General features: G+C 42.5%; 6 protein-coding genes across 6 annotated transcripts; 2 read left to right on the plus strand and 4 right to left on the minus strand.

Moving 5' to 3' along the window:
• Window positions 1-627: 627 nt before the first annotated feature.
• On the minus strand, window positions 628-3,928 carry BCR41DRAFT_420684 (hypothetical protein). The gene is made up of 7 exons (XM_022029927.1): window positions 3,669-3,928; window positions 3,485-3,536; window positions 3,086-3,314; window positions 2,871-2,929; window positions 2,438-2,741; window positions 984-2,324; window positions 628-860 (listed from the first exon to the last, which is right to left on the minus strand). Exons 1-7 carry the CDS (start codon window positions 3,757-3,759, stop codon window positions 771-773), a joined length of 2,166 nt encoding a protein of 721 aa, XP_021882981.1. The 5' UTR covers window positions 3,760-3,928; the 3' UTR covers window positions 628-770.
• Window positions 3,929-4,156: 228 nt separating this feature from the next.
• On the plus strand, window positions 4,157-5,047 carry BCR41DRAFT_394513 (hypothetical protein; the record flags this gene model as incomplete). Its single annotated transcript, XM_022028650.1, has 3 exons — window positions 4,157-4,497; window positions 4,555-4,702; window positions 4,802-5,047. The coding sequence occupies 3 exons, from the start codon at window positions 4,157-4,159 to the stop codon at window positions 5,045-5,047; spliced, it is 735 nt and encodes a 244-aa protein (XP_021882982.1).
• Window positions 5,048-5,251: 204 nt separating this feature from the next.
• BCR41DRAFT_334310 (Bestrophin, RFP-TM, chloride channel-domain-containing protein) lies at window positions 5,252-7,166 on the minus strand (the record flags this gene model as incomplete). The annotated part of the gene is made up of 4 exons (XM_022021923.1): window positions 6,712-7,166; window positions 6,540-6,600; window positions 6,105-6,372; window positions 5,252-5,978 (listed from the first exon to the last, which is right to left on the minus strand). Exons 1-4 carry the CDS (start codon window positions 6,883-6,885, stop codon window positions 5,252-5,254), a joined length of 1,230 nt encoding a protein of 409 aa, XP_021882983.1. The 5' UTR covers window positions 6,886-7,166.
• A 1,160-nt stretch (window positions 7,167-8,326) lies between these two features.
• Window positions 8,327-9,365, minus strand: BCR41DRAFT_385190 (hypothetical protein). Its single transcript, XM_022027648.1, has 3 exons — window positions 9,292-9,365; window positions 8,982-9,161; window positions 8,327-8,887 (listed from the first exon to the last, which is right to left on the minus strand). The coding sequence occupies exons 1-3, from the start codon at window positions 9,354-9,356 to the stop codon at window positions 8,710-8,712; spliced, it is 423 nt and encodes a 140-aa protein (XP_021882984.1). The 5' UTR covers window positions 9,357-9,365; the 3' UTR covers window positions 8,327-8,709.
• Window positions 9,366-9,515: 150 nt separating this feature from the next.
• On the plus strand, window positions 9,516-13,267 carry BCR41DRAFT_349956 (hypothetical protein). The gene is made up of 4 exons (XM_022023573.1): window positions 9,516-10,444; window positions 10,584-10,692; window positions 10,798-11,888; window positions 11,977-13,267. The coding sequence occupies exons 1-4, from the start codon at window positions 9,537-9,539 to the stop codon at window positions 13,085-13,087; spliced, it is 3,219 nt and encodes a 1,072-aa protein (XP_021882985.1). The 5' UTR covers window positions 9,516-9,536; the 3' UTR covers window positions 13,088-13,267.
• A 40-nt stretch (window positions 13,268-13,307) lies between these two features.
• Window positions 13,308-17,865, minus strand: BCR41DRAFT_385192 (hypothetical protein). The gene is made up of 2 exons (XM_022027649.1): window positions 16,645-17,865; window positions 13,308-16,513 (listed from the first exon to the last, which is right to left on the minus strand). Exons 1-2 carry the CDS (start codon window positions 17,632-17,634, stop codon window positions 13,391-13,393), a joined length of 4,113 nt encoding a protein of 1,370 aa, XP_021882986.1. The 5' UTR covers window positions 17,635-17,865; the 3' UTR covers window positions 13,308-13,390.
• Between the last annotated feature and the right edge of the window lie 2,244 nt (window positions 17,866-20,109).

Genomic DNA, 20,109 nt, shown 5'->3' on the forward strand with positions numbered 1-20,109 from the left:
TTTGAAGATGCCCCGGAATCTCTTAATGATGAGGAACTGAACAAGCTTGTCGAGCTGACAGAAGAAATTTCATTTGTGGATAAATACGTACCCCCAGATGGTAAAGCACTATTTACGAATTTCAGCAATTTAGTAATGAGCTATATCTTTTAATTAATCAATGGCTTATTTTTATCTTTCCGATTCTACAATGATATATATTTAGATGCTGACGATGTGGTTCCACCAACACCCTCAGCTTCCAGATCTTCCAGATCGTCTAGATCTCAGAAGTAAGTCATTATCATTTGTTTTATTGATCATAGAAAAAGCATCAACGATAGCAATGTTACATAGTTCTTAGGACCAATTGTAATTTATTGTTTATTAAAATTATAGATCGAGACCCAAAGCCAGGAGAGTATCTGCAGGAAGTGCTAAACTAGCCAAAATATTGAAGGACATTGATGCCATTCTAGAGTCATCCTCGGAATCAGAAGGAGATGAACCTCCTCAAGAAGATTCAGGTTCTGAGGAAGATGTCAGAGAGGAAGAGGAAGATGAGGAGGATGAAGAGTAGCGGTGATTGAAGTAGCAGTTAGTAGCATATTGTTATAATACAGTTTATTTCAATATTTGTATATTATCCAGCTTTATATATGCAGCAGCTTTCCGTTAAGTTGGAGCTGAATGATCCAATTAGAATACAGATCATTGTTGCCTTTTTTTTCTCGTTTTATTATTATTAAGTGAGAAAAGGTGTGTTCGCATTATGGCTCTATACTTCTTCTTTAGTAACGACCTCGCTTGCGATCATCATCACGTTGTGTTGAAGTTGCACTGCGCTTTCTACTTGCTTCGTCCTCACGATCCCATCGCTCCTACACAATGGGTCCAAAAGACATTAAGCAAAAGTGAGTATATATATATTATTATATATATATATATACACATATTTTTCAAACAAGATATGGCCACCTTCAGCGGCGGGAGAAGTTTATTACCTTATCCTTTTCAGCTTGCGACCTGTCTCTACTACTGCTGCCACTACTTCCACCTCCGCCGCGTCTATCATCTCTGTCCGATCGATCAAACCGGTCAGAACGATCTCGATCTGATCGATGGTCACGATCACGATCTCTCTCACTCCTTGAACTACGCTCTCGACTGCTCGATAGTCGACTGCTGCTGCCACGATCACTGCCTCGATCTCGGTCACGGTCACGGTCGCTGGTACCGCGATCCCGATTATAATCACGGCTATGGTCTCGATCACGATGATCGCGGTCACCACGATTACTGTTCTCTCGAGAATCCCTCTGCTCACGGTCATGGCTACTACCTCGCTGCGGGCTTGCACTGCGCCGGTCACTACGCCGATCATCATGATCGTCTCGATCGCCTGATTTCCCTTGTTGATGGCTACCGCCCCCACCTCCACTCATTGGTGACATCTGTCCTCCTAAGGGTGTATTTTGATGAGGATTGTTCATGCCTTGGTTGAATTGAGACCTCCCGCCTTGGAATCCTGGCCCTCCACCTCCAGGCCCACCGAAATTACCAGGGTTTTCCCATTGATTCATATTAGGTCCGCCTGGCCCAACGCGTTGTGGTTGTGGTCTAAAGCCATCCGGTCCCTGCCCCATGCTCGGACTACCTCGTCCACGCCCAGCTCCACCGCCCATCATACCGCCTCGCATATTGAGTCCGCCAGCTCCACGCCCGCCGCCTCTGAAATTACCCTGAGTAAAGTTGCCAGATCCGTCTCCACCACCAAAAAATGGCGACCCTCCCGCTCCTCCTCCTCCTCCTCCTCCTTGCTGGAATTCGTTCTGGAATTGATTAGGACCATCCCCAAATTGCTGATCATCGCCTCCACTAGCTGAGATGCTACCATTCCTCTGAAATGTCGGGCTTCTATCATTGCGTCCTGTATTGTCATGATCGCCCCCGGGACTACCATCCATAGTATTGCCGCGACCACGCCCTGCGCCTCCAGGACCTCCTCCAACTCCCATTCCTCCTATGGGGCCGTTAGGGCCTCCAGGGCCAACCATAAATCTGACACCGGGACCACCACGTCCTGCACCAGGGACTCCGCCATGTTGGTTCATAGGGTTCATCATAGGCATACCATTCATTCCCATTCCTGGTACAGGCATTCCTCGACCCATCATGTTAGGGATTCCGCCCATACCCATACCCATCCCTGGCATGGGTGGCATTCCTGGTAGTGGTAGTGGCATCATTCCAGGTGGAAGCCTTGGCAAGCCGGCCATTCCAGCCATACCCATTGCAAGTTCAGGTGCCAATTCCATTAATGCTTTTGGATCCACATCAATCCCCTAAAAAATATATGCATAAAAATTTGACCCGAATGAGGAACAAAAAAAAAAAAAAAAGAAAAAAAGAAAAGAAAAAGACAGTTCGAGAAGTCTGCAAGTGTTTTTCTTCTTACAGCGAATGGATTGTCGCGCATCATTTTTTGCTTTTGACAATAAGCTCTCCAGGTGCCCTCATTAAATCCATAGTTGAAGTAATCTGTTAAGTCAGCGCCAGGTTTCCTCCACGGCTTGTCTTCAGCACCATCTAAATCCACATCATACAGTTCGACACCGTCAATGGATCCTACAGCATTAATATCCACACCGCCTGGTTTGGTTGCTCCACCTGATACCGCATCACCAGTTCCATTTGCATTGGTTCCTGTGCTCGCTCCTGATTTTGTTGGCACATTCGTCTTGATATTTACAACAGTTTGTCTAAATAGATAATGAGAGTACAAAAAATGAAAAAAATGAAAAAAATGAAAAAAAAAAAAAAAAAAAAAAAAAAAAAAAAATAGAGGAAAGAAAAGAATAAGATTACTATATTAAAAGAATTTAGTTTACTTTGATGGCCCTGTAGTTTCTCTCCTGCTCTCCTCACTATCCATGACAATCTCGATATCCTAGAAAAAAAAAAAAAATAAAATGAAATAAAACACGATCATATAAGAATACAGAAAGTACATGGGGAAGTGGAAAGGAGTTTTGGTAGTATAGATCACGAAAGACGATCGTGCTGGTTAGTAATTTTTTTTAATTTTTTTATAAAAAAGACTTACTGATTCACTATCTTCTTCAGATTCCTCGTCATCATCCTCTTCTTCAGCATCTTCTTCACCATCTCCAGCTTCGCTTTGATCCTCATTATTGCTCGTTTCTGTTCCTGTTCCTGTTCCCCCAGCTCCAGCTTTCTTATTTGTCGAACTACTGCCGTCTGTTTTTGCTGCTTCTTCTTCTGCTGATTGTGTAGCTGAGGTTGTTCCAGACGTGACTCGAACCTCGGTCGAACTAGATGAAGTAAAAAGATTAAGCGCATTCCCAAGGAAGAAAGGAAAAGGTAAATAAAGGTGATTCCAAGGTTCTGCACGCTCTTCTCATTTTCTTTTCCTTTTGTCTTTTTTTTTTTTTTTTTTTTTTTTTTTTAAAAAAAAAAAAAAAAAAAAAAAAGGAAAACATACTTGGATCCCCCGCCTCCTACACCATAAAGGTCGAAAGATTCTGTATCTTGTGCTAATAAGAAGATGGCGTTAAAATCGGTAAGAGCGATCATATTAGTTTCATTTGATAAAAAAAAAGATTATGGAGAGCTTTGTTTCCCACCTCTCTCCTTTTCGCCATGGAAAAAAAACTCATGTGGCTAACCTTCTATTGTTGGAGTAGGTACATTTGTAGGTTCTGATGAGCCGTACAGAAATTCGTCATCGTCCATGTCATCTGGTATGTTGGAACTCATGGTAGTATGTAAGGTATTTATTTTATTTTTTGAAGCAATCCGTTTATGTGTTCCCGTTAATTTAGCAGAGAAAAATGAGGCTATAACCAAAAAAAAAAGAGATTGAAAAGGTCTTTTTCTTTTCCTGAATCCAGATCCTGCTATGGTTGATGTCGTTCAAAACTTAAAGTGTCTAAGTTGAACAATATCCCTTCTCCCTTCTTGTACTGCACTTGACCCAAGGTCGCGAGCATTCATGCGTTTCACATAAGCCACACAGACTTCTGAAGTGGAAGACAATAGTCACATGATCAAAACTAAAGCAGCCCAAAATTCTAGCTAGGACATACGATTGGCTGAGATTGTTCGCCGGATATCGAGCACACATCACGCTGAAAATACTGAGTCACTACATCAAATGCTCCAGGAAAAAGGTTTCCATGAGATGTGCGTGACCAAGAATACATCGGAAGCTGACAAGCACAATATAGTCAAGAATATCAACAGTCGCATGGCTAACCTTGACTACTTTATCAATACTCCTAGTATCTCGGCGGGTATTGATTACAATGTCAGGGATCATGTAAACTATGTTGTAGGATTCTTCAGCACTCATAGTAAAGTCAATGTGGAGACATGTAGACAGATAATGCAGTATGTCAGGCATGTCAAGTCCTACACGTACCTGGCTCACGTCGATAGAGCCACAAATAATCCACCAACTTCAGTCCTAGGTGTCCGCGATTGGATTATCAACTAGTACAGCATTATGAAATGCGAAAAAAGAGGGTTTTTAGGACTTAAATTACATGCCAGCTATGGAGAAGCCCTCACGCTAGTTGAGGATGACTTCTACAATCAACTGTGTATCCGCATACATATCAAGGAGAACTTATCGTTGAATGGCTTTATACAACGGTTCATACAGCAGATGGCGGATGCTGTTACGTACCGAGGCTTGGGGGTAATAAGATGTATGAGACAGAAGAGTTGTTGAAGCTTAAAGTATTAGACTTGTTGTGGGATCGCAAGCGCATCTGGGATAGTCATTTTTCCTTTCAAGAGACTTCCTCCGGATGAACAGCTTCAACTCCTTTGCGCTACTGTTATAGCATTATCTGCTACTTGGCCCGCGGGAGCAGTGCTGCTGGCTCCAACGGAACAGATGTGTCTGTTTAAGGACGTCAAAAGCCACTGTTTTATCTTCATTCACCAGAAAGAACATCCTTCGGCTCGCCACCAGCCTAAATTCCGTCCTCAGGCTGGTGACGGTTCTAAAATTTATATCGTCCCTGGATTTAGGAAATAAAAAAAGAGGCGGCGTATGCGATTTAAAAAAAATGTTGGCTCACGTAAAATATCGAGTTTGGTCTCAGGCCAAAAAAAAAAAAAAAAAAAAAAAAAAAAAAAAGAGTTCAAGTATATATTTATTTTATGTATTTATTATGAGAAAAAAGGAGGAAATGAAATGAAAAGAAATAATAAAGAGAATGCTATTATAACTATGTAGCTGTTAATCGTTCGAAGTATCTGCACCAACACCTATTGCTGCAACGCTACTTATATTTCCGTCACCGTTATCATTATCCTTGCGCTGGGGCTGAGCAGACTTTTGATGCTTGACCCTTGCCTTTTCCTTCTCCTCTTCCTCTTTGGTGTAACGAGGGTTTTCAGACTGCATTAACGAATGAACTTCATCTAGAGATAAAAGGGACAGATCTCTAGCAGAGAGATGCGACTGGACCAATGGGTAATTGTTCTCCGAGAAAATCCACTCTGCAGGCACAGGGGCCCTCGCTGCCACCATTGAATCAACCTCGGCTTGGATCACCTTGCAGAAATCATCCAGTGGCAAATCATTGTAATCATCATTAAACGGATTTTCGATCTCATAACCTATACCCAGAATACCAAGCAAAGTAAAAGCAGCCAACATCGTGGCTGGAATCATGACAGCACCCATGTTAGATACGAGTTGGAAAGGAAGAGCGAGGAGATAGATCCAAGTGGCATGATGCAGGTGAATTGAATAAGCCAAAGGGATGGGTGTACGGAGAATGCGTTCAAATCCTGTTAGGCAGTCCATCATTGAGACAAGAGCATTGTTCATCACGGTCACGGAGGAAGCGTCAATCTTGCCTTTGTTACTGCAGCTCTTAATATAACTTCCAATGTAGTATGACAATTCCACAGGAATATTGGTGGGTGTCAAGAGGTCGAAGGCGAGCGCTTGCTTAGATCTGACTTCTCGACGAGCAAACATTCTACTGATGAATCCTGATGGTTTTTGTTGCTGTTGTTGTCGTACTTGTACCTGTGTAGGGGAAAGATTCTGCAAATCTTCTGTAGGGATATCGATGCGCCACTCCATAGGTTGAGTGGAGGTAGGGATTGAGTATTTAGGAATATGAGAGAGAAGCTTGATCATGTCATCATAATTGTAGCCGTATTCATCACGCAGGTAATGCTTTGTTGCAAATGCAAAAGCTACAAGGAGGTTAATGGCTGATTTCTTTTCAAGCAAGTCGCGGGTTTCGGTTTCTTGTACGCAGACCCAAATAGTACGAGTCAAATTACGGATACAGAGCGTCATTTGAGACCAAAGACGACGACCTTCCCAGTAACGATCGTAGGCTAATTTGGAAAAGGGAAAATAAAAGTAAAATGAAATAAAATTATTGGCATGAGAATGCCCTATTAATGCATGTGATGGTGGCACAAGCATGCTCTAACCGTCTTTTTATTTCGTATGAAGCCACACGAATCACGAATCAATGTCAATTGAGAGTGTTTTTACTTACCAGTGTTGGTTCTGAAGACCAGTAAGAGGGAGACAACCATGCCCATCACTGAAACGAGACTCTAGATTGTGGGGAAGGAGTTCATTTAGGCGCGAAGCATAGTTTCAGTATATCAATTAGTCAAAAAAACAATATTTACCCTTAAGCAGCGATCAAATTCACAATGACTTACAAGTGAGTATGGCATTTTCCAGCTGCTAAACCTGAAGATGAGATAGACAATAGCTGAGAAGAGGCCGATGAGGAGGAGCTGCCGCCAGATGGCAAGGATGACAGTGCCCTTGAGTCGCAACATCAAAGGCCGCCTACTACTCACATGGACGGTAGTACCATACTTGCGAGGCATATTGGCAATATTTTTAAGAATGAGATGTAAGTGTAAGTGGGTAAAATACAGAGAATGAGACACAGAAAAAAAGATGAAAAGTAAATAAGAAGGAAATAGAGCAAAGTAAAGGTAAAAAGACAAATAGAAAGGGTGAAGAAAGAGGGAGCAAATAAAGAGAAGAAGAGAGGGATACGCGAGAAAAAAGTAGTAAAGTAAAAGTAAAGATGGGAGGACAAGTAGAAATAAAGAAGAAAAGAGAGTAGAAGAGAGTGGAGAAAATGACGTTGGCAAATGGTGAGAGGACGATGTGAAGCGCGGTTTGTCCGTTAGCGATGGAGTGGTTTTTAATTTGAAGGCAGCGAATCGCATTGCGCCCAGAATTAAGCTTGAACAAATCGTATTGAAGCCGTTAAAGAAGAGATGAACAGATTGCTGCCTTTCTTCCTTTCGCCCTGTGTATCACCGATTTTAGCTGCATATCAACATGGGAAATACAATGTTGAGTCTCCGCACTGCCCAAGGGATGCGATAGGCAATGATTTACCTTCTAACCGTTTATAGGTTGTGTGCGCGGGAGTTTATTCTACACATAAACATGAACTACTATTTGTCATTGTAGTTGTTGTTTTTGCCACCCTTGTTTCTCGTTCCTGTCTGTTCAATTGCTATGACCGAAGACATTGAGCCCTCCAAGATAAACAAAGTGGTTTAGACTGTAGGCGTATACGAAATCGACATGTTCATCATAAGGCATGAATGGTCTCTCGCAGTTAAACATTACACAAAGTGTTGCTTGAGGACTAAAAATGATCCATGGATATCGATGCCCTCTTACCCAGCATCGCCTCTTTTGTCTCTTGCTCTCATCCCCATTCTCACTCTCAATGTTTAAGTTTCGTTCCTTTCGTTACTCCGGAAAAGTTGAAAGAACACATATGCTTTTTTTTTTTCCCTTTACAGAACCATCAGCCCACCTATTATTCGCCCATATAAACATCGTCGCAAAAAAAACCTGGGACCTTGACCAATGTGGTCCCAGCCCAATCAGGCGAGGAAAGAAGGTACGGATACTTGAACAAAGACAGGAAAGAAGGATGCTTTTCTTTATTCGACCAAAGAGGGAATGAATGAAAACGGAAAAACTCAGCTGTAGAGACTTTACGAAATTTGAAGAGATCGTTGTCGAGTCTTTTTGGCCGAATTGAAAAACTGCGTTGCCGCAGTTTATAAATTGTTATCCTTGACTGCAAAATAAAAGAAAAATGGAGCCATTCCATTCACAAAGCCAATCGACAGGTCAGAGGATCTAATATAATGTGTGCTATGGCCGTGATTTGATGCTTTCGGACTAGCACACAAGCAATAGTTTTTTTTTTTTTTTTTATTTTTTTTTTTTTTTAAATAAATAATAACCGAAGCGCTCTTTATTAAAAAAAAAAAAAAAAAAAAAGTCAATGATAGGAAGCTAAATAGCTCAGCAGGTGACAATGCGTTCTCTTGCAATGCACTAAGCAATCCTTTTTACCGGCCAGGATCCCATTGTAGACGTCCAACTCGAGGATATCTCTCGCGCTTTTCATTGAGCTTTAAGGCAGCAAGCGTGACACGACCTTGACAAATTGTCAAAAACGTTGTCATCTTCAATAAGGATTGAATCTTAATTTGAATCTGAATCTGGTTCTGATGTTGATAATGATATTGAAGTTGGAACCAAAATCCGGATCGATTTTGATGTATGGAGCGATTGGCGGCGGCTGTGAGGGCTATTGAGTGCTTTCCAAAAGACATAGCAACAGAAACAAAAAGAGCTACGATAATAAAGGCAATGGCAATTTTGGTACTTCAATAAGACATGACGCTCTTAGGTCCCGCATATCGCTCAGATGTCTGCATTGCTGAAGCAACTGTCTTGAATCTGCCTCGAATCCTGTCTAGAAGAGCAATGATGTCGTCATCCAGCGTGTTTTGGCGTGGAAATGAGTTGATCAGATCAAGCAGTGAGCCGATTTTCTTCAATGTTCTTGAAAAAAGAAAAATAAGAAATAGATATAATTAGAGCTTTTAAAACTAATAAAATGAAATGAATAAATAAAAAACAACAACGATGAACTTACTTCTCCGAGATGCGTTCAGGATCTAGCAGAGCGAGACTTTTCCACACTTTAGCACATCCAGCATAGTAGCCGATCTCACGAGAAAATTCAAAACCCTTTTCGCAACCCATGACTCTTCCTTCAATAACTCCGTTTCGCACTCCTGCAATTAGCCCGTCCTCGCGACCATACTCCACAAACCTATGGAATTTAAAAGAAGTTCGGAGTATGAGTTAAGAGAGGTAGCAATAAATTGTAAATAAAGGATTTAAACTGATCAGATGTATTTTAGCATCTTATTCCACTGTATTCTCCATATTCATCGACCTACATATTCTCAAGATGAACTAAGTTGTCAAGATCCAACTCCTTGGGTAATTGTTGTTCAGCATCCATTATGTTTTTTTTTTTTTTTTTTTTTTTTTTTAGTAAACGTGCTTATGCAATTCAGAAATGAAAGAAGGAATACAGAGTTGCTGTGTTGTTTGTAAACTGAAAGCAGTCATGAATGTCAAAAAGATGAATGCTTACTCTTTTTTTCTCCTTCCATCGCCCCTTCACTGGGATGAAAGATCAATGGTCGCGTCTCCGCCCGAGTCTGACTCGCACGAGAATATCGCTACTATTTCATGGGAAGCCTTTGAACCAAATAGAACCGAGTTTTCAATAACTGCTACGCCAGTAGATACAGAGAACAGCAGCTCTTCAACACACATACACAAAGACACAAGCATTGGGACGGGAACAGGAACAAATTTCCATGGTTATCTCTATACGCTCGATATCTCACGCATCCAGCGGCTCTTACGACCTATAAAAGCAAAGCTAGCTGCTCTTCACCTCGAAATTAAAAGCTCACCTTCCTTAGGATTGACACCTCCTTTAACACCAAGTAATGTTACCGACTCGACAATAGAATCGAGTTCCACTTATGAAAGCGATTATGACGGCAATTATAGTATTGACGACAATAGCAATAATTATCAATCTTTCCCTCAAAATCATCAAAAAAACCCCCGTCACCCTATGTCCTTCACTCGATCGTCACGCAATTACTATCTTCAACAAAAGCAACGACAGCAACAACAACAACAGGATCGATGCCATCGTTATGTATCATCATCGCCATCCTCACCACCCTTCTTAAGACTCATATTGTTGGGGGATGAAACGAATCCAAAGGGCTCAAAAAGCGATTTACAAGCTAAGATCAATGGACTTGTCAAACGCTTTCAATCATCTTTTCAAAACCAATTTAAGGATGTAGTCGAAAAAGTATGGTGGCAACCATTCTGTGAAAACCATAACCTCCCATTTACGTCGAATGAAAATGTGTTTTCTGAAGTGGGTTATACACCTTGCAGTACCCTGACACTGGGAGCCATCAGTGCATTTTCAATTGGAAGAATTGTAGCCCGAATCCCTGACAGCAATTCAATTCTAGTGGAGAGATATTACAGCGTCATGCCTGCTTATATGCGCAGGTAAGGGGGGAGGGTTTGTCTCAAATACTTATCAGGCTTCGAAATGTTTATTCAGCAATACTACTACTAATAAAACTTGTTTCAACCAAAAGTCGCCAGTATAAATCATTAATTTTCTTCTTATCTTTTGATGATATAGATTTGCATTGCTTGAGCATCTTGTTGAGTTATGCATCACTCAGATACCGATTGGAAATTTGATTTTGCCACTTGTCAATATCTGCGTCAGATATAGGGCAGATTACCAGGTATTGTTCACAGATGTTATGTACTTATTTCATCAACCAGTCGTGTCCATTATTTCCATTTATTATTAAACATATACTCCTTTTTTTTTTTTTTTTTTTTTTCAGGTGTTGCGGTTACTTGAGTGCTTAGTAGCTATCCAAGACAGAACATTTCATCTGGATTTGTACTGGGCATACAAGGTTACATGCAGTATCGATTGTGGAGAGAGCTGGATCAACATTCTATCGGGTATGGTAACGACGGCAATAGCAGTGGCGGGCACCGCGAATAGTGGCGTCAACGTGAAAGCTAAAGCCGAAACTAGATCCAAAACCAAAGCCACAGAAGCTAAAGCCAACAACAACACCAACAATCTTCCTTTTTTTATAACAGATCGTTTTCAAAGCTTTCTCGATCAGATTTTGCCACATCATCGTGCGATCCTTATCCAAACATTGTTTAATGGGCTTATGGATCAAGCGCCGTCATCAGCACAATCATCATCACTACAAAACCATCATATTGTGCGTATCATCACCGACAGGATGAACAGATTATGGGCTCCTTCATTAATTGAAAATTCATTACAGCTCTTAGAAAATGTCACAGCAGGTGGCTCAGCAATGGTAACAACGGCAATGGCGATGACAAAACAACAGAGTGTAATATTGGAAAAGTACCGCGAGGTGATTGAAAATGTTGCAAAGCCTCTAATAATGAGAACCACTGAGGAGAAGGACCAGGTTGATGATAATGACTGTATAAGGAAGCAATGTAGAGGTGCAGGACTTGCTTTAGCTCTTCATTCATTATACCTTGCAGTTGTGGTGCCTTTACCATCATCATCAGCTGCCAATCATAGTAAATGGAAAAACGATGAGGGCAAAAAAGAACAAGAGTGGGTTGATTTGTTGATGGGAAGCCAATTTTGCTATTCCAGTGAACACCATATTCAATCGGAAGACTTTGATGTGGTGATCCAATCCTACAGAAGTCCCTTGAACCTTAATGGATTGGCAGTTGTCTTGGATGCGGCCGGATTACATATGTTTGCCATAAAGTTGATTGAACGAATCTTAAACAGCTATCCCAGCTTGCGCGGATATTCACGAGATGGCTTTTCTGAATATGAATCCAATGTAACGAGTACAGATCTGAAGTTATTTTTGCAAGAAGTGAAAGGAAGACAGGCTCGAAAAGAATTCGAAGATTTGTGGTAAGATGGGGCTACTGCCCTTCACTTTTTTATTATTATCATTACTACAATCCTCCCTCATTAAGTTTTTTAAAACCTTCATCTCTAGGCAATACGACGAATTACTTGGTGACTGGGTTGAGCGTGTTGATCGTGTTAAGCGTGTTGATCGTGATAGCTCTGTCAATGACGATGACGAATCAAGGACTCTCAGCTTTGGAAGTACGAGTGACAGTGATGATAGTAGCAGCAGACCAAGGGTTACAGGAGCAGAAGTAAAAGCGGCGAAATCAAATACAAAAGCAAACTTGAAATCAAAGGTTGAAACGCAACTCCGGCATCAGCCCTACACCTCACGCCAGCCGTTATCGCCCTTAAAAGGAAAGAAGTCCTATCAGAGCCATCGACCACAAAGAAAAAAACATTTCATCATCTCTTCAGAAACAGAGCCAGAGCCAGAATCAAGACCAGAACAAGATTACTGCGCTAAAAGCAATGGTGAAGGTAGCAATGATAGCGATGACGAAAGCGAGTGTTACGTCAATCATGACTACGATATCAGGGATGATGATAGTAATGATATTGACTACCGTAGCAGCCAGGATTGGCATAGCTCATCATCATCATCATCAGACATCAATAAAGCACAGTTTGTGCGATCAACCAAATCCCTATTCAACTCTCGTTCTCGCTTTCAAACTCGTTCCCGTTTATCATCGTTATCAAGACTAGGGCATAGACCAGGGCATAGACCAGGGCATAGACCAGGGCATAGACCAGGGCATAGACCAGGGCATAGATCAGGGTATAGGCTAGAGTCAGAGTTTGGGTCAGGGCCAGAGTCAGAGTCAGAGTCAGAGTCAGAGTCAGAGTCAGAGTCAGAGTCAGAGTCAGAGTCAGGATCAAACTTTAAGTCAAGCTCAAGCTTGGATTCGCAGCATAGTTGCCCCAATATTTCAAAGAAACGTTCACAGATACGATCTATAAAATTTGAGACAGCATGCAAGAGGCGAAGAACTGTAGACGACGGTGATGACGATACGAATGAGCTTACTGTCGCCAGTACCATGAGTACTATCATTTATGATAGTGTGCTTGAGGCCTCCGAATTTGAGGAGGAGGATGGAGAAGTGGAAGGGGAGGACGACTGGATTCAGACTCAAGAAGAAACCGATGAAGAACCTAGTGTGAAGGACAGCTCTCATTACGAGGAGAATTGAGCTAGGAAAGGCGAAGATGAAGATGAAGATGAAGAGGGAGAGGGAGAGGAAGAAGAGCTGGAAGGCATTAAGACGAATAGAAAGAGGGGCTCGTTTCATGTGAACTCACCCCACTCCATGACAAGGACAAAACCAAACGAGCTTGCTTTCTGGATTTGAGCATCTTTCATTGTGAATGACAATCAAGAAGATTAATTGCATTTTTTTTAATGCAGATTTACTTCGCTACTTTTTATCATATTGTACTCATTACTAATATATTAAGTTGTATTTGTATTACAAAATAAAAATAAAAAAAACATCTTAAACATTCGAATCTTCTTCTCCCCATGTACCGACCGTAGCAGCTGTAGCAGCAGCAACAGCGCAAGAGTAGATGTCTGAAGGAGATGTAGTAGAGAGTGTCAGACCAGGCTCAAACTTTTGTAAAAAATCATCACTCTCATTCACTACATGTTGTACATCAGCAGCTACAACCGCCACATTGGCACTGGTTCGATCATATGATACAACATTTCCATCAGGTCCCATGGGTATATAGTGATGATGACCACTAGGCTGTGACGACGAAGTGGGAGAAGAGAGTTCAATCGGTAGCAGGACATCTGAAAACGATGATGAGAGTAAAGTTGATGCTGTAGAATCCAATGGAGGCGTTCCCGGTCGGGAAGAGTTGGCGACAACATTTTCAGAATCGAGTTGTTTATGGTTCCGATATTGGTGCTGATTCTGGAGCCGAAGCTCTTGCTGAATCCACAAGGAATCACTAGCTGGATCAAATTCGAGATCCAGTCCCAACCCTTCAGTAAGCTCTATGGGCGACGATGACAGTATTGGATCTGACGAGAGCAGCGACAAAGGCTGTTGATCTATCACAGTAACAGCTCCTTCATCTTGTTGGCTAACTGATGTTACCGTCGTTGGGGTTGGAAACCAGCCATACAGATTGGCTGTTATTGCATCATTTGTTAGTAGATCCTGTCCAGCAAGATCAGATTCGGGCGTGCCTAGAGCGGGCTGCTGTGTTCCATATACGTCATAGTCGTCTCCAGCCTCAGAATACAGTAGGCGATCAATCTCAGATTCGTCCAATTCCGTCTCGTCTCCTTGATCCGACTGATCGTCATCGTCGTCATCATCTTCCTCCTGTCCAAGCTCATCATCTGCCCCCAATTCACCTCGGCCGATTTCTTCCAGGACATCGGGCTGCTGACTACTACTACCCATAGGAAATACCATTGTTCCAAAATCAAAGTCTGGCTGCGGTGCTGTGTTAACTGAGAAGCCATTACCGCAAATATCCTCCGTTCCCAGATCCGACATCCACTCATCAAAACAACTCAAGAAATCTGTATTCACCTGCGCAGTGTCCAAAACCTCCGATGTGTCTGTCACAGATACAGATGTAGGCACGGGCATGGGCGTGAGTACAGGTGCCTCCACAGGTAATGATGTTATTGCAGGAGAAGAAGATAGTGTTATGGCTGTAGTAGCAAAGTCAGTTGTGCCTGTATTCACAGACAAGTCTGTAGAGCCTTCTTCTGTCAGACTGGGCAGAGTAGAAATGGCGATAGGATCCGTCTCCGGGGGTTTTGAAGGGGTTATTATAGAAGATATGGTGGTTGGAGGCAGCATATCATCCTTGGGGGCCATAGAGGATGGACGTTGCCTCTTAAATGCTTTGATCAAAGACATCTGATCGGCGATAAAGTCCGCATCCCTATTTATGGAGACTAATTGTTGTCGGCCTAATATTGGAGATGATGGAGGCGATAGTTGGTTTTCCTTGTCATCAAAAGCTGCGTGAGCCCGCTTGTTCCTACTGTTGATGTTGTTGCTAGTATTATAAGGAAGTGGTGTGTTTTTGGCCATTGTTAGGGCAGGGGAAACAGCCGTTAAAAAGGAACGCGTCTTGGTAGGTGTGGAAGATCGTGCCGATGCCAAAATGTTTTCAGTACTTGGAGCCTTCTGAACTGGGTTCAAAGGCTTCTTCTTTTTTGGTGTCATAAGCAAAGAAGGTCCTTTAAATGGAGATAAGGTTGAGAGAAGCGAGTTCTTATTTGTGGCGGTGGTAGTCGCTCGTGATGATGCCGAAAGAAGTTCTCGCTTTCGTTGCTGATTTTGCTGCTGCTGTTGTTGTTGTCGTTGCAATTTCTGTCGGGATGGCGAAGCTTCTAGACGGCGTTGTCTATCCTCCTCTTCTATTTGATGTTGTTGTAGTTGAAGCAACAGTTGTTTACGCTTTTGCTGCTGCAATTGCTGCTGTTCTAACTGCCGTTGCCTTCGAAGTAGTTCCTGCTCTTTTAGCCGATTCTGCTGAAGCTTTTTTTGTTGACGTAGACGATGTTCTTCTAATTCTCTTTGCTGCTGTTGCTGCTGTTGCTGTTGTATCAGCTGCCGGAGCTCATCTTTTAATGCAGATTTGAGTTCGCTATTGGTATCAAACGTATTCCTCCGTTGAATCTCCATCTGTCTTGGTCTGGGTGCTGGATTGATAGTTGAGTTCTCGATATATGTAAATTTGTCTACCACCTTTAACGATGATGGTGATGGTGATGGTGATGGTGATGGTGATGGTGATGGTGATGGTGATGGTGATGGTGATGGTGATATGGGCGGTGATGCTCTACTACTAGTAAGTAGAGCCCTAGGAGCTCCAGGTGATAGCGTAGACCTGCGAGATGTAGTTCTAAGGTAACCTAAGTCATTACCTACTAACGAAGTTTTCTGGTGAGATGATCTTTGGGCGTGAACCCTCTGAAAGGCTAACTGTTGCTCCGTTTGCATCTGTTGTAGTTCCTGAAGCTGCTCAAGTTGTTTCTGTTGAAGCTCTTCTAGCTGAAGCCTCTGATGCTCAAGTAGTTCTTCTTGGGTCATGGTCAGTGTAGGAAGATCGGGGTCTAAAGTTGCCTTAGCTGGTACGCGACGCATAGGCGGCCGAGTCAGTGTAGAAAGGCGAATATCAATCTCATCGCCGTCATCTGAACATGTATCATCATCATCAGATAAAAACTTCAATTGACGCCTAACGCGGTTTTTGACGGGGGTTTTCCATGGTATAGGCAGGGAATGAGACCCAATTAAAATTGGTTGGTCCCGATCATCTGTTTTCTTAGAATGTGGCGTTTTTCCTGTTTCAACAGCCTTGCTCGGGGAAATAGGGATTCCAGGGGATGCTGTACGGCTAGAACGACTCGGCGTGACCAATGTTTGATTCGTATTAGCCGTTGTTACTTTCGATGGAGTAGCACAAGGTTTATTGTTTGTCTTAGACAAACTCCGAGATACTTTTGCATTATCAGCTTCAGAACTATCTTCAAGACTTTCTTCGAAAAGCTCTGCAACCATGTGCAGAGGTTGCTCTTCTAAACCTCTGTTAACTTTGTAATGCGCGTAGGCAAGCCGCGATCGCAATACGCGTAGGTGCTGTTGTCCAAAATTTTTAAGATAGTGACGTATACAATAAGGAGGGACTAAAAAGTCAGAACAATCACAGGTAATATAGCAAGACATAACATATTAAGGAAGGCATAATAAAGGCTTCAAGTATTACAAACCTTAATGATAGCTGTCCTGTTCATGACACGTCGAGTGGCCTCCAAGTCCCGCATCTCATTTTCATCTTTGATTTGAGCAGCCAAGAGTGCAGCCTGCTGTCGCAGGATTGTCTTTTTATACTGTCTTTTCGGTGGTGCTCCAGTCGGTATAGTGCCTTCCGCAGATGTGGCGGCTGCTGCTGTCCCTGAAGACGATGTTACTGTAGATGATGAAGCAGATGTGTTGGCAACAGTCATTGTCGGTGTGGGAGTGGGAAAATTCTGTTTGGTTTTAGCCTTGTAAGGCCCCCGCGGCCGTGTAAGCGACGATTCTGGACCCGCAACTGGGGCCTGAAATGGATTGGGCAACTCTTTTAGCCCATTCGCGATATCATTTGAGTCAATATTGGTTGTCTCGTCCCCATCTCTAGTTTGTTGTTGTTTCTGTGGCTTCATAGTGTCTTGAGTATTGGGCTTATCGACTTTATCCAGCTGTTTTGAATGAGCGTGGCTGTCTAATGCTTGTTTCATATCAGTTTGGGGCCGTTGTTCCTTCAGTTGTTGTTGTTGTTGTTGATGCTGCTTTTGATGTTGTCTTTGAAGACATTGTCGTTGCAAGAGTTGTTGTTTTTGGACATGGCTTTCTAGGAGTGCAGTGAAATCGTTGGACGAAGTGAGTGCGCATAAATCCGATTCATCCAAATCACTATCATCGAAGCTGTATTCGTGTTCACTATTGTCTTCATCCTCATCATAGTCAAGCACAAGTTGGTTGTCATCGGGATGAGACGCAGTCACAAAGGGCGAAGGTAGGTGTGAATGTTGATTATGTGCGAGAGTGTCGCGCCTATTTGGCGGTGATGGTTGTTTCATGCGTCGGATAGGTGTCCTTATTCTTGAGGCAGAGGCATGTGCCTTGGCTGCATTAGCAAGAAGCGCATCAAGAGCTAGGAGTGTGCTTGAGTGCTTTGAGCTTGAGTCTGGGCCTGGTCCCGACCCTGACATAGACATGATGATAGAATGACGGTTAGTGAATAAAAAGATGAATATTCAACCTTAATATGGATGTCAATCGATAAATCAGCGTATGTGTGGGAGCAAGATAAAGTGAAATAAAATGTTTGTGATAGAGAATGAGTAACTGAACAAGTAGTTAAATGGTGGAAGGAAAGGAGTGGAAAAAAAAAGGTCGTAACAAAGTGTTGATTGGATCTCGCGTTGAAGGAGTTTTTTTCGTTTTAGTTTTGCCTTCGTGCTGGGAATGAACTTAGAAACGCGAATTAAACAGGGCAGGAGTGGCTTATAATTTTTACTCATCAAGGCTTGCTCTTTCTCTTCCAAGTTCAATTAAAATGTTGGCGCCGAAGGGTGAGGGTATCGTAAATCTGTCTCAAACATTTGGCTCACCTAGAAAAGCTCCGGGATAAAAAGACGTAAACCCACGGAGGCTACAGGCTCAAATGAGACTCCAGGATGAGCAGTATTTTTTTTTCTGGACCAGCTTTTCCTCACTGAGAGGGTAGGAACTTGAGAAAAGACGGCAAATGCAGCGTTACTAAATAGAGAAAGAAAAAGGAATGAAGAAATAATTTGCCTTGAAAGGCTGCCCACTCGAGAAATGCAGCGGGTCATGGCAATTTTCCCGAACTGCCACTGATAGTAATAAAGATCACTTTCTCTGTTGAAAGTAAAAGTAGTGTTCGTCGTGCTATAGTCATGTAGACTTGGCTAAATAACGTAGACTATCGTATTTATCTAATAGTCAATTTCGCCATGTGCTTCCCTCTTTGGCTCGCTTTAGCAACAAAAACACTGATGAACGTTTGCAGGAGCTTTCCTTCGTGCCCAGGAAAGCCCCCGAAAGGATCTGATACATATTTATTCTTTTTAATATTAGCACTATACGCTCTGGTTTATCTACTGCTTGGAGCCCTATAAAGCAAAAAACATCCTCCTGTATGTTGCTTTCCACCATATCCTTCCCGATAGATGTTATATAGATGGGTCTTTAGGCCAGAATCTGGTTCAGATTCATAACTTAAAGGCACACTTTCAGGGGGAGGGGGATTTAGTAATATGTCGGCATATTGGTCATTGTTTACTTTTAAGCTGAATTTTGGTAGTATTCGCCCCTCTATACACGACCATAAAGTTACCTTGACTCGATACTGTGCGCTCTAATAGTTCAGCACCGTGGTCCTCAACGAGCTCTGGGGAGTATGAATGGAATAAGTAGAAGCATAAAACAGATAATGGTCCTAATCGGCTTCATATTGTACATGGTCTAATACTCTAGGCACACGTGCTATACCAGGACTATCCACCCCAGCGGTCAAGACTGGACTTCGTCATCAGGGGGATTTGCCTTAAAAATTTATCGACTTATCACAACAATCAATTGTGAGAGAGAATCGGGGAGCAATCACTACCTGTCAAGGCCTACAGTCCTGGCCACTCGCTTTGAAGGCTCTACTGATGCTATGGAGGATCTTCAATGTTGTCTCCTGATAATAGTGGATCACTATAGCTACTGTCTTTGTTATAGTTCCCCGTCTCACTCTCCCAAGCATATAGGCGCTTTGCTGATTGATAAATAGAGGGATGGCCGTTTATCCTGAGAAAGGCTACGGTCATGATCTGTTATGATATTGTCCTGCTGCTTGACAGCTTTCTCTTGACTTGTAGCAAGTCGAAACTAGTTCATATATTCACAGACTGAAGAATGGGCACTACAACAACATCGAAAAGTGAAAACAATGATCGTTTTACTTACAAATCCGAGAAATCCAAATCCACTACGGCAGCGAGGGGTTTCCTTAGGAGTCCCAGCGAAGCGGGACAACAATGGTTGGAGACCAACTTCCCGAGGCAACATATGCGCAGGGCAGACGTTTTCGGTACTAGCCGCATCACGATCAAAATACACCTCGCATCTACTACAGTGCCTTGACGTTGATGGGACCAATTCTAGGGAGCTGCTGTGGCTGATATGCTAATGAAATACCCATCAATGCCAACAACTTCTTATCCTAGCGATTTGATCTGACGCTGTCACTGCTAGAGTCAAGGACTTGGCCTACAATCAATTGACTAACAAAAAAAGAATGTGGCTCAAATAACAACTTGCCTCTAGCAAATAAAAGACCAGGAAGAAGTAGAAAGTAAAAGATATAGGCACTTGATGTTTTGTTTATCTATAGGCTGGGAAGGCGATGAGCACAGGAGGAGAGAAAAGTGGTGGGAGTTGGTAAATATACAGAGAAGTGGAGGCAAGTGAGTAACTGTGGTGATAAATGTAGCTTTATATGGTCATTACCGATTTTTACTCATTTTTATTACTTCCTTGGCATGCGCTCATATGCATGATGTGTAAAAAAATGTATCAGGTAGGTTGGAACATTGGCATTACTTCCATGCACCATAGCTATGGCCTCGTATTGGCGACAAAAAGTCAATAGTCGGTTGATCCTACGCTTCCTATGCTAG

Source organism: Lobosporangium transversale (genome assembly GCF_002105155.1).
Source record: "Lobosporangium transversale strain NRRL 3116 chromosome Unknown BCR41scaffold_11, whole genome shotgun sequence".
Lineage (NCBI taxonomy): Eukaryota > Fungi > Mortierellomycota > Mortierellomycetes > Mortierellales > Mortierellaceae > Lobosporangium > Lobosporangium transversale.